The 12,545-nt window shown below is 45.9% G+C and overlaps 1 protein-coding gene across 2 annotated transcripts in view; it reads right to left on the reverse strand.

Moving 5' to 3' along the window:
* LOC142023714 (ATP-binding cassette sub-family A member 9-like) overlaps nucleotides 1-12,545 on the reverse strand; it is a 79,740-nt gene that overhangs the window by 46,516 nt on the left and 20,679 nt on the right. For both annotated transcript variants that reach the window (XM_075014964.1, XM_075014963.1), the window contains exons 6-13: nucleotides 10,799-11,025; nucleotides 8,477-8,615; nucleotides 7,024-7,209; nucleotides 5,608-5,755; nucleotides 4,640-4,811; nucleotides 2,360-2,418; nucleotides 1,581-1,691; nucleotides 1,304-1,479 (exon numbers count right to left, since the gene is read on the reverse strand). In XM_075014964.1, coding sequence (XP_074871065.1) covers nucleotides 1,304-1,479; nucleotides 1,581-1,691; nucleotides 2,360-2,418; nucleotides 4,640-4,811; nucleotides 5,608-5,755; nucleotides 7,024-7,209; nucleotides 8,477-8,615; nucleotides 10,799-11,025 — 1,218 coding nt within the window. The remainder of the gene's footprint in view (nucleotides 1-1,303; nucleotides 1,480-1,580; nucleotides 1,692-2,359; nucleotides 2,419-4,639; nucleotides 4,812-5,607; nucleotides 5,756-7,023; nucleotides 7,210-8,476; nucleotides 8,616-10,798; nucleotides 11,026-12,545) is intronic.

Here is a 12,545-nt window from a genome sequence, read left to right on the forward strand (position 1 = left end):
TACCAACCATGTGCAGCCCGTGCAGAGCCTCAGTCCCCTGACTTGGGCTCCTGCTGCAGGACTGAAAAAGGGAGCATAGACGCTTGGGCTCACCCCAGAGCCTGGGTGGTGAAACTCGATGAGAAGGGAGGGTCTTGAAGCCCCGCTGTATGCTGAGCATCAGTGTATGCACTGCTGTTTCAACCTGGGCTCCTAGACTTGCTGTCCCAGGTATTCTCCTGGCATAGTTGTCCCTCAGGGCCTGGGTGGCAGGTGATACAGACAAGGTAAGGCACAGCCTTCCCAAAAACCAGGGGAGGGGCTTCAGCTGTATGGGAAGACTGCGACTTCGGCTGCCGGGCTGACCAGTGCAGGCCTGGCCTTAGGGAAAGAGGAACAAGGCAGCTGTCTCTCTAGGGCTCTGCGCCCCAATTGACGACAGCATCCACTCCCCACCAGCCAGGCCCTGCTGACAGTGTGCCACCTTTGGCCCCTGCCCACCAGCTGGGCTGTCTGTGCTGGACTGGTTCTGGACCATGGCTCCAGCCAGCTGGGGTCGTGGCCGCCTGGATGTTCCTGGACCTGAGGGGGGCACTGGGGTCTGGGTTGGCACCAACTGTATGGTGCTGGGGATGGGGAGGGGAAAGCTAGAGCTGCTGTTACTCTGGGAGCCAGAAACAGGGGAGCTGGGACACCCCCCTTGGGCAGCAGGAGGAAGCAGCAGTCATAAGGGATGGAACTAGGGTTGCAGGGCAGAGATCAGTAGCCACAGTGGAGGCTGGTCTGTGGTTGGCATGGAAGGGGCGAGTCTGGGACCTACCTCCCTAAGCCAGGCCTTCACCCTCTGCCCATGCCTCAGGGCCTGATTTTTAAAGGCATCTAGGATCCTAAAACAGCAAATAGGCCCTAGTGGGATTTTCAAAAGTACCCAAGCACCTATCTGTATCTGTTGGTGCCTAAATCTCTTGAATAATCTATCCCCAAGCGCTCTGGGACAGGGGCCAGCTGTTCTGCGTTCATCCAGCCCTGGGTGCTCATCCATCACTGGGGCTCCTAGAAACTAACACAAAACAAAGAAACAATAGCAACTAATGTCTCCTTTACCGGGAGCTCTGCAGGCACTCCCATTTTTAACGGACACATTGGCCTGTGATACTTTTGTACCTCATAGGCTAGACTTTCTGTGGCCAGAGAGTGAATCTACAGCTGACCTGCCACTGACCCTCAGGGTCTTAGACAAGTGGGATATGACACAATTTGCACAAGAAAGTGACAAGTAGTGGTGAAAGAAGTCCCCCCCTCACCCTAGGGACTCCACACTTACCTCAAACTCCACCTCCATAGACCGAATCCCTTTGATTTCCGCAAAAACTTGCAAATTTTCTTTCACTGTTAAAACTTCAAATTGAACGTTGAATTGTGGACAAACCCCAAGTAAGGCTCTAATTTCTTCCATATCCTCCAGGTCTGATAGCTGGTAATTGTATATTGTTGCAGAACCTGAACACAAAAGCGAAGGGGATGAGTCCTTTGTTCTTTCACCCAAGCACACTTGAAATCAAGCACTTGGTCCCTTTCCACTTAGAAATGTACCGGCATACCATCTGATGGCTGGGAAAGTCCACTTAGGATGTTTAGTAGTGTAGTTTTTCCAGCGCCGCTATGACCAAGTAATGCCGTGATCTGGCCTTCGTAAATATTTAAGAACAAACCTGGTATAAAAATAGAATTATGTTGAGATTAAACTGAGTGAAGTAAAGTAAGTCCTACCTGTTTCTTTCTTTGGGCCCATCTAGGTGCCAAACATGATAATTAAAGAAATATGATTTCTGTTGATGCAGGAACAAGCAAAGTCAGGAATACAGACCCATAATCTGGGTCAGATCTTCAGAAACCAGGTTCGCACTGGCAAGAAGTTTTTCATTACGTTAATAGATAGGGTGCAATGGAAGGATGAGAGAAAGCAGTAAGAACTTTAAAAATATTTTAAATGCTCTACTCTGTTCCTGCAATGCTCCTTCCTTTTTATTTTTAGTAGAGATAGAAATACAGTGACAACAGCTGCACGAATTAGGTTTTGGCACAGTCTTTCAGACAGTCCTGGCGGAAATAAACTTTTGCTTCTTTATTTCTTCTAACTTTTAATTTCAACTTTTTTTATAGCTTTTACTTTTGTCTCTTATTTAACAAGGGTTAAATGGTGCAAAGAAGCCATTTGCAATGGCTCTAGATTTACATTTTCCTAAGCAGTTTAAACTATGGATAAGCAGAATTACTGTATTAACTTCCCACTATAAGAAAACAGCCCTAAAATTTCAGAATGGATTCGGCTCATTTTTGGTTAAAATCTGAACAAAAAGGTTTAGGAAACTGTTCATACCTCTCAAAGCTTCTATTTTCTTGTCCTTTGTTTTATACGTTTTTTTAATGTTGTTGAGTCTAAAAGAAAGGGTAAGCAAGGTATCATTAGCACTTGGATTTCAATTATTGGGTAAACACTCAGGGACAGACCCGCCAACAGGGAAAGGGGGAGTAGAGGGGAAGTTGGGCAGATGCACAGGGGCCTGGTGCGCTGGCTGTCCCCTGCTAATTTGGCAGAGGCAGTGGCTTGAGATCCGGGCCCTTTTGAACTGCTACAGCAGCACTGCTCCTGGTGGTTGTAGAAGGGAAGCCCACCACCATGGTCCAGTGGCACTAAGGGCTGACTGCCTCAGGCCCCACCCCTTCTGCACTTGGATCCACCCCTTCCAGGGCATGAAGCCAGGCCCTCCTCCCGCCTTCCCCCAGGGCCCCTGGTGGCTGTCAGTCCCGCTGCTTAGGGAACTGACTCTCCACTGCTTTGCCTCTTCAGAACTAATAATATCTCATTCATATATGATGCTTTACAAAGGAGGTCAGTAAAATTCCCATTTTACAGATGGGGAGACTGAGGTACTGGGAGGCCCCGCAACCTTCCCAAGGTCAGTCAACCTTTAGTAGAACTCAGAGTAGAGCTCAGGTCTCTGGTGTCCGAGGCCAGTGCTCTCACCACAAGATTGCTGTGCCTCCCGAGTCATTTATACCCGGGCAAGGGAGTGCGTCCCTGATCTGCGAGTCTTTTACATTCCTCTTTCCCAAGTGTCAATGTCTGTGCAGCTTGGAAGATCAGTGCCTTCATGTATAAAGGTTGAAACTGTTACATCAGATTATCTTTCACCTCTGAAAGCTTTGGGGATCACATCTGAGCTAGATTGTAGGTACAATGAGCTTGGGTTCTCTCTGCCATAGTTATTTTTGGACAAAATTTGTATCACAAAACGAATTTCCTATTTGGCTCACTTTATGGATGACTGGCCTGATCTGGTTGCTAATCTGCTCTGCACTGTTACAACATTTGACCTAACTCTGAATTCTTAGGAACAGCCACATTGGGTCAGGCCAAAGGTCCATTAGCTCAGGGGTCTGCAACTGAAATAGTGACAAAAGCCCTTTTTTCGAATTCCTAAACAAAATCAATACTTCAAGAGCTGCAATACACGGGAATGCGAGACAGTTCTTAATAAATCGATAGAAAATAATAAACAAAGTCAAACGGTACTTTTTGTAGCCCCTATTTGAAGAAGAGTGTTGGTTGGTACCAATTACAAAGTGAAATTATCCCCATTCCTCAGTTTTATCCCCATCCTGAAAACCCACCTCCCCATCTCCAGCTTTAACCCCTCTAGCCCCAAAGTCACTGCTTCCCCTAACCCCAGGATTTATCTGGCTTAGCTGAGCAGCTCCTCATGCTACCACTACTCCTCCCATCGCCTCCTTCTCCGTGCGGCTGCACAGCTCCAGCAGGGCAGGCTCAGCCACCCTCCCCCCCTTCAAGTTCTCCTGCACGCTGCCCTTGCTCCGGCTTCCTCTTCTGGGGCTCCCTGCTCTGCTGGCTTCTCCCACACCCCAACATAGCTGAACGCCTAGACACTCTGGAGGCTGCCACCACTCAAACAAAAAGCAAAGTGGCAGTGGTGGCAGCAGCACTGGGAGATGCAGGTTGCCGATCCCTGATATAGCCCAATATCCTGTCTTCTGACAGTGGACAATGCCAGATGCCTCAGAACAGGGAACCATCCAGTGATTCCTCCCCTGTAGCCTATTTCCAGCCTCTGACAAAGAGAAGCTGGGGCCAACGTTCCTACCCATCCCGGCCAATGGCCATTGATGGACCTACCTTCCATGAACTTATCTAGCTCTTTTTTGCACCCTGTTAAAGTCCCGGCCTTCACAACATCTTCTCACTCTGTGAAAGAACGTATTCTCACCAGAATCTCACCTCTGGGAAAGCTGAGTAGGCAGAAGTATTATAATAAAAATATATGCAGATACGCATCTCACAGAGCTGGAAGGGACCTCAGGAGGTCATTGAGTCCAGTCCCCTGCCCCCATGGCACAACCAAGCACCATCCCATTTTTTTTTTTTTATCTATTTGCCCCAGAGCCCTAAACAGCCCTCTCAAGGATTGAATTCACCATCCTGGGTTTAGCAGGCCAATGCTCAAACCACTGAGCTATCCCTCTCAAAAGCGAGCTTGAATCATCAGGGAGAGCAACATTTGCAAGTGGGTCTGTGGTAATGCTCCATTGCAACATGTTTCCCCTTCTCCCAGTTACTTCTTATACGCAAGCAGCATCTAACCTAATGCCTTCCTTCCCATCCAGTTCTGCAGGCACTGGCTCCATACTGTCATTCAAGACACGTTCATGGTTTTGTTCAGTTTCAGGTCCCTCATGAGCAGAAACTCTCCTGCTTTGGCACCAGTAGGATGGCTTGAAGCAGAACAAAGGATGATATTTCATGCCATATTTGTCTAAAGGGAACAAAGAGGATGAACCTTAGTTTATCAGGCATAGACCAGAGCCTAACTCATGGCATTAAACATGTGCAAGGTCAAAATTCTTACGGGTATGTAGGTGCCTAAGGATGCAAAGGGGCACTTTGAAAAATCTCACAAAATGGCTTCTTAGGAGCAGTGGGGCTTATTTAGGAAGCCACAAGCAATCAATAAATAGTATTTCCAGACAACTGACTAACACCAATTACAGATGAGAGAGACATTAGTTGATCCACTCAAAGTGAGGTGGAAAATCCTTATTCTATATTTTCTTTTATTCAGCGTAATTCTATCATTTATACATCTTTGAAATAATGGGGTGGTGAGGGCCTGGAAAGAGAGAGACTTATAGGTGCAAGTATGTGTAGATTAGATTAAATTAGATAACATAAGATTACATATTGTACAGGTTGAATCTCTCTAGTTTGGCATGCTCAGGCCCTAACTGGTTCTGAATGAGAGAATTTGCCAAACCACGGGAGGTCAATATTGTCTAGCACATTACCAAGACTTCCACTGCTTACTGGGCTGTGAGAAGACATTAAAGGGTACATTAGAGCTAAATAACAGCACAGAACACTGATAGCCAGGACTGGTGGCTGTAAACAAACTTTATGGGATCACAGGAAACACGGCTATACCCCTGATAAGGGGTTGTCCAGCTAACTAAAATCATGCCGGACCATGGATGTTGCTGGAAGAGAGAGCTCCAGTTTAGAGAGGTTCAACTGTAACGTATTGTATTGACATTATATATTATAAATATACCTACCAGGCAAAACTTTATCAAAATAGATAGCCAATAGCATATATAAAATACTGTCAAAAATCAGTAGGATGTAGGCTGTAGATACAGCATATGGTTCCTCCATAATGTTAGAAAAGTAGAAACCTATTCCATATTTCTCCAAGTGTAAAATCTGAAAGAAAAAAAAATTCTTCAGAGGTAAAACCCAGCACATAAGTTTAGGATTGTAATGAAATGTATGCCACATGGTTACTCAGAGGTGCTTTGAGATGTCCAGCATCATATTTTCCCCCATGCCCTTTCTAGTTTCTTTGCCTCGCTAGGAATACTTTTCTACCGACAAACGGGAGAGTGTCTGTTTTCATCCAAAATTCCCAAAAGGCTCCAGAAAGAGATTCACTATTCACATACAGAAATCACTTCTCCCACCAGCCACCTGCAACCTCATGACATCATTTGGGTACTTTCCTCGAACTCTTCTATTGGAGGCAATATAAGCCAATGCAAACAAGTTACATTCACATATCATGATTAAAGTGGCAATACGGCGCTGGTGGTCAGAGCAGCCACAGATTTGCATAACCTCTGGTATTTCTGAAGCGGCCAGTCCCAGAGCCACCCTACCATCAAGCTGTACTGGCTGCTCTTGGAGTGACTGCACTGGGCCACCTGCACTGTCTGTTAGTCAGGCGGCTCCAAGGAGCTATCTCGGTAGTGAGAACCTGAGCTACAGCTGGTGCAGTTGGCACCAGGTGACATCCAAGCAACAGACCCAGGGTCAGCTGTTCTGGCTGCTGCTGGTGCAGACCCTGCCTTCAGCCATGCTAGCCACTGCTGGGGTAGACCTCAGGCACCTGTTCCCAGGTCATCCAAGCAGTGATTGGGGCCACTGGTCACAGGGCAACTGGAGCAGCAGTGGTCCCAGGGGCTGTCCAAGGGACCTTGAAACAGCAGGTGGCTAGATACACTCAGCCTCCAATGCTAGTATAGGGGCTTGCCATCAGCCCTGAGGAGTCCCCACAGCAACAGTGTCCAGCTCCCACTTCATGCATCAGCACCCCAGAGCCCAGGAGCTGCTTCATCTTAGTCAGAGGTATTTATACCGTAAAAGACATGGACATGTCATCGGCCATGATGTTCTGTTTATTTCCCGTGACTGTTACTAAACAAACCCACTCCTAAATCTTAGCTTTCATCATGATTGATTTCCTCCTATGGAGAAACTGTATCAGACTGACAGCTTCTAAGCAATGTGTTGGCCTGGTCCTGATGGACATTTGAGAGCCTGAGGGCAGCAAACTTTCTGGGATATGAGGGGGCCCTGAAATGCCACTGCAATACACAATAAGCAGTACCTTCCCATGGCAGCTGTCAGGCATACACCACCAATTAGCTACATGTTGCAGCTTTATTGCACATCTGCAGAATCATTCACCATACCTTGAAGAATCCAGTGGTAAAGGCCAAGGGACAGAGGAGACCCAAAACCCATTCCAAGGGGGCAGGAAGTTTTTCCATCAATGTGATTAAGCTCAGACATGCAGAGAAAAGGATGATGAGGAATCCAACGACGCTGGTGACTTTAGGCTTCTTTAAGAGGGAGCTGAGCATGAAACAGATGTGGATCTGCACATAAGGAAGCTTCTAGTTAGCAGGGCACAGTTCCATTAACGTGCATCGTAAATACTGGGTCGGACATGCTAGAGAGGCACCAAATTAGGTTTTGGCTTGTAGGAGACAAACTGAAAAGACTAAATTCAGCGGGAGCTGCACCTGTGTAACTTAACATTTGGCCTAGCAACAGAAGGTGACTATGCGTCCCTACTCTTTTTTCCTGTCTTTTAACCAGTCACTGATTCATGAGAGGACCTTCCCTCTTATTCCATGACTGCTTACTTTGCAAAAAAGCTGTTGGTGAGGAATCTGATCAAAGGCATCTGAAAGCCCAATTACACAATAGACACAGGAATGTACTGTCTGCATGTTTAGTGACCCCCTCAAAGAATTCTAACAGACTGGTGAAGCATGGTTTCGCTTTATAACAGCCATGTTGACTACTTCCCCGCCCCCGCAACAAATCACGTTCATGTGGGAAATCAATCTCATGACTACTGAAGAACAAGAGCCTTATGGAATCACATTCTCAAGCTCTATCTACAAAAGTTGGAAAGAGGGGAAATTTTTAAAAAAGTTATACAAGTTGAACCTCTCTAGTCTGGCACTGTCTGACCTGGCAACACCTGTGGTCCAACATGATTGTTAGCCAGATGTCCACTTATCTTGGTTATGGCCAAATTTCTCGTGGTCCGTAAAGATTGTTTACAGCCACCAGTCCTGGCTTTCAGTGTTCTGAGCTGTTATTTAGCTGTAATTTACCCTTAAATATCTTCTAAGAGCCCAGTAAGCTACGGACATGTTGGGAGTGCTGCTAGGCAATATTGAACTCCTCTGGTTCAGCAAAATTCTCTCATTTGGCACCAGTCAGGCACCAACTAGAGAGGGTGAACCTGTACGTGGGAGATTTTACTTCATAAAATAAAGGGACACACAGCACAGAAATTATTTCACATTTACTGGCCACTGTAGGATTTCATGAGCACAGATATAACATGTTCCACGCCTGAAAGTTCTGTAAAGAAGTCTAAAGTCTTTCAGATTAAATTCACTCTCATTCACAGTGCACAGAGTCTGGTGTCTGTAAATACCTCAGATGGTCATTCAGCTCTGAGATTCAAGTGCGATTTAGAGAGATCACTCAGCTTATTCAATTCGCTCATCCACACAAAAGCTATAGTGTTAGGCCACTTTTCGATATGCACTTTGATTAGTAGAATGCGACTTGACATTTTAAAGTTAAAAAGTGGAGAAATTTCATGTGAAAATCCCAACTTACACATGCTATGCCATAAAAGAAAAACAGAAGCAATATCAGAAAGAAGCTACTTGTGAAGAAAAATTCATGAACCGTGAGTGCCGTCAGCAGACTGGCCATAATCAAAACACAGACCATATACAGCAAACTCCAGGATAACCTAAAAAAGAAAATATGTTGTTATTTTTTCTGGAAGATTGATTATGGTTGTTCTGATTTCAGCCTTACGGCAAATCCCACTGTTGAAGCAAATACTCAGGATATCCCTGGAAAAGCCTACAGTAGTGATCTATGTGCATATGTCAATATGAATGACATAAGTAAGGTGTTATACAAAGGTGATTGTTCAGATAATGAAGTTGGAAGCCCATCTCTTTTTCCCATATGAGCAAGAAGGATGAAGGGGAGAAGACCTCTGCAAGGTTGCCCATAGATTCCCCTCCACCCATCCACTCTTTCCACCACTGGCATCACTATTTCATAGAATCATAGAACTCTAGAACTGGAAGGGACCTCAAGAGGTTATCAAGTCCAGTCTCGTGGTCTCAAGGCAGGACCAGGCACCATCTAGATCATCCCTGATTTGTCCCATTCACTCCCCCATCCCACCTTCCACAGAGAACAGGCTGTCCCCAAGCCCAATAGACATCAGGGAACCAATGACCTGAAATGCCTTCTGCTTGGGAGTTCCATCCACCTGTGTCAGCTATGGCTGTCCAGATGAGATATGACTATGCTGCCAGGATTCCTATGCCTCGCAGGTACTTGGTGGAGGTATGAAAAGGGAAAACACCACAGTCTGTATATTATATTTTTGTCCTCATTTCCATAAGTCTAGTGAGATATGATGTTCATGACCCTTGACCAATTCATTTCATAGGCACAGGATCTAGAGACAAGGAGGCACAGTTGCCTTGGAAGTTGCTGAGTGCCACTACCTGGGAGAAAGGGACAACTACACATAATATAACGGGGTCCCAGGGATGTTTTTAAGAAAACACACTAAAGTCACAGTTGGCTTCCACAGATGATATATTCTTACAGGTCTCATGTGACATTACTTTTCATTAGGTCACACAAATCAATGACACCCTCTGCTCTCTCTATACTCTGCTTAGTTTCCTAATGTTTGTTTCTTTTCATCCTACTTTTATTCCCCTTACCAATATATAGTCCGTGTTGATATGATGTCATAGAATCATAGGACACTAGGACTGGAAGGGACCTCAAGAGGCCATCGAGTCCAGCTCCCTGCCCCAATGGCAGGACCAAGTACTATCTAAACCATCCCTGATAGACATCTATCTAACCTGTTCTTAAATATCTCCAGTGATGGAGATTCCACAACCTCCCTTGGCAATTTATTCCACTGTTTGACCACCCTGACAGTTAGGAACTTTTTCCTAATGTCCGACCTAAACCTCCCTTGCTGCAGTTTAAGCCCGTTGCCTCTTGTTCTATCCTCAGAGGCCAAGAAGAACAAGTTTTCTCCTTCCTCCTTATGACTCCCTTTTAGATACCTGAAAACCACTATCATGTCTCCCCTCAATCTTCTCTTTTCCAAACTAAACAAGCCCAATTCTTTCAGCCTTTCTTCATAGGTCACATTCTCTTTAATCATTCTTGTCGCTCTTCTCTGGACCCTCTCTAGTTTCTCCTCATCTTTTTTGAACTGCAGTGCCCAGAACTGGACACAATACTCCAGCTGAGGCCTAACCAGCACAGAGTAGAGCGGAAGAATGACTTCTCGTGTCTTGTTCACAACACACCTGTTAATGCCTCCCAGAATCATGTTTGCTTTTTTTGCAACAGCATCACACTGTTGACTCATATTTAGCTTGTGGTCCATGTCAAGTAAAGGCATATTATGCACACCAATATTTAACAAAACGGGGGAACTTTTTAAAGGTCACCTGCTCGTTAAAGAGAGGTTCACAAGTCCCTAGAGTTAAATTTTAAAATTAAGCTTTCCAGCTGTGCTTCAGTTAGGATAACATCCATGAAAACTGAAGAAGGCCCTCCAGCCTTTGCAAAAGTACAGAGAGTAGCAGAGCAGGAGGCCACTGACTTCTACCAAACAATGTACTTTGATCATGTTTTGAAGAGAAAACTTCTATTGGGAATGGAGTAACATTCCCTCAGTCCTTGGACAATTTGTAATTGAGGCAGACTGTTTTCTTTCTGTGCACTCCTCCTGTCCATGGAAAGTTAAAAAAAAAAAACCTGTCCAGCCCATGAGCAAAACTGGCAATTCATTTTACAAATACTGAAGACTCAATATATTTTGCCAAGTATTAGCAGAAGACAGTAAACCGATGCTCTTCAGCTATGGGTGATACTCACCAGAAGGCTGCATCCTGTAACCCCATTGTCCTCATCAACGCCTTCAGCTTCCTTTTCTCTCTTGTAAGATTGATTGACAGAAAGTGCATAAATGGGGTGTAACACATCGCAACAGTAAAAATGATAAAACTGTATTCCAGAGTAACAGTTGGTATGAAAGACGGTGATCCCATACGGACACCACTAATAGATTTCATTTCTTTCCAGACAGAATGATTTGTTGTCATCTAAAAAAATGCAAGTTTTCATTTAATTTAGTTTTATGGAAGGAAATCAGGTCATAATACTGAATTATAAACGAGCCACTTAATACTGTCAGTGGTGCTATAAAATGATCACATATTTCTGATGACAGTGACCTTCTCCTTTCTGGCCTTCAGAAGTGCAGACTTCCCTCTTCTGGTTTATTCAAAACACAGGGACTTAGATTGTTTTCCTAGGGTGTTGCTGTAATTGCATCTCTCTGCCTCCCTACTGTGGTCCTCTCTTACCCTTCCCTTAAACACATGCTCCACATCCAGTCTTTTGAGGCCTACCCCTGCCCGGCTTACCATCTCTCGCACCACGCCACAACCACCCTACGGCCACTCTCCCAGCATTACTAGCCTTCATAACCAATAGCACAAATTCCTCGTCACTCTTCCTCCCATGCTGTCCCTCATTCTTTGGAGGAGCTCCATGGTAGCTCTGCAAAGCCATGCCACTATCCTCCTTTCAACTCATGGCTACCACAGTGCACAAGAAACACTCACCTGTTGCTAGGGAGTGGACATGCTGAAAATGCTGCTTAGGAATCATTTGTGCACTGTCTTGTTCTCATCTCTTCCCCCTGCTGGCGTTAACTCATTTGAGAGCAAGGATTGTCTTTTCACATGCTTAGACTGTAAGCTCTTGTGGGCAGAGGCTGTCTTTTTTTGACATACATGGACAATGTCTAGCTCAATGGGGCCCTGTTCCTGACTGGGGCCTCTCGGCACTTCCACAAGACAACTACATCACTAAATCATTAGTATGGACACTAAGGCTACGTCTACACGTGCACGCTACATCGAAATAGCTAATTTCGAAGTAGCGACATCGAAATAGCCTATTTCGATGAATAACGTCTACACGTCCTCCAGGGCCGGCAACGTCGATGTTCAACTTCGACGTTGCTCAGCCCAACATCGAAATAGGCGCTGCGAGGGAACGTCTACACGCCAAAGTAGCACACATCGAAATAAGGGAGCCAGGCACAGCTGCAGACAGGGTCACGGGGGGGACTCAACAGCAAGTCGCTCCCTTAAAGGGCCCCTCCCAGACACACTTTCATTAAACAGTGCAAGATACACAGAGCCAACAACTAGTTGCAGACCCTGTATATGCAGCACGGACCCCCAGCTGCAGCAGCAGCAGCCAGAAGCCCTGGGCTAAGGGCTGCTGCACACGGTGACCACAGAGCCCCGCAAGGGCTGGAGAGAGAGTATCTCTCAACCCCCCAGCTGATGGCCGCCATGGAGGACCCCGCTATTTCGATGTTGCGGGACGCGGATCGTCTACACGTCCCTACTTCGATGTTGAACGTCGAAGTAGGGCGCTATTCCCATCCCCTCATGGGGTTAGCGACTTCGACGTCTCGCCGCCTAACGTCGATTTCAACTTCGAAATAGCGCCCAACACATGTAGCCGCGACGGGCGCTATTTCGAAGTTACTGCCGCTACTTCGAAGTAGCGTGCACGTGTAGACGCAGCTTAAGACTGACAAGAC

Source organism: Carettochelys insculpta, chromosome 20, assembly GCF_033958435.1.
Source record: "Carettochelys insculpta isolate YL-2023 chromosome 20, ASM3395843v1, whole genome shotgun sequence".
NCBI classification, from domain to species: Eukaryota; Metazoa; Chordata; order Testudines; family Carettochelyidae; genus Carettochelys; species Carettochelys insculpta.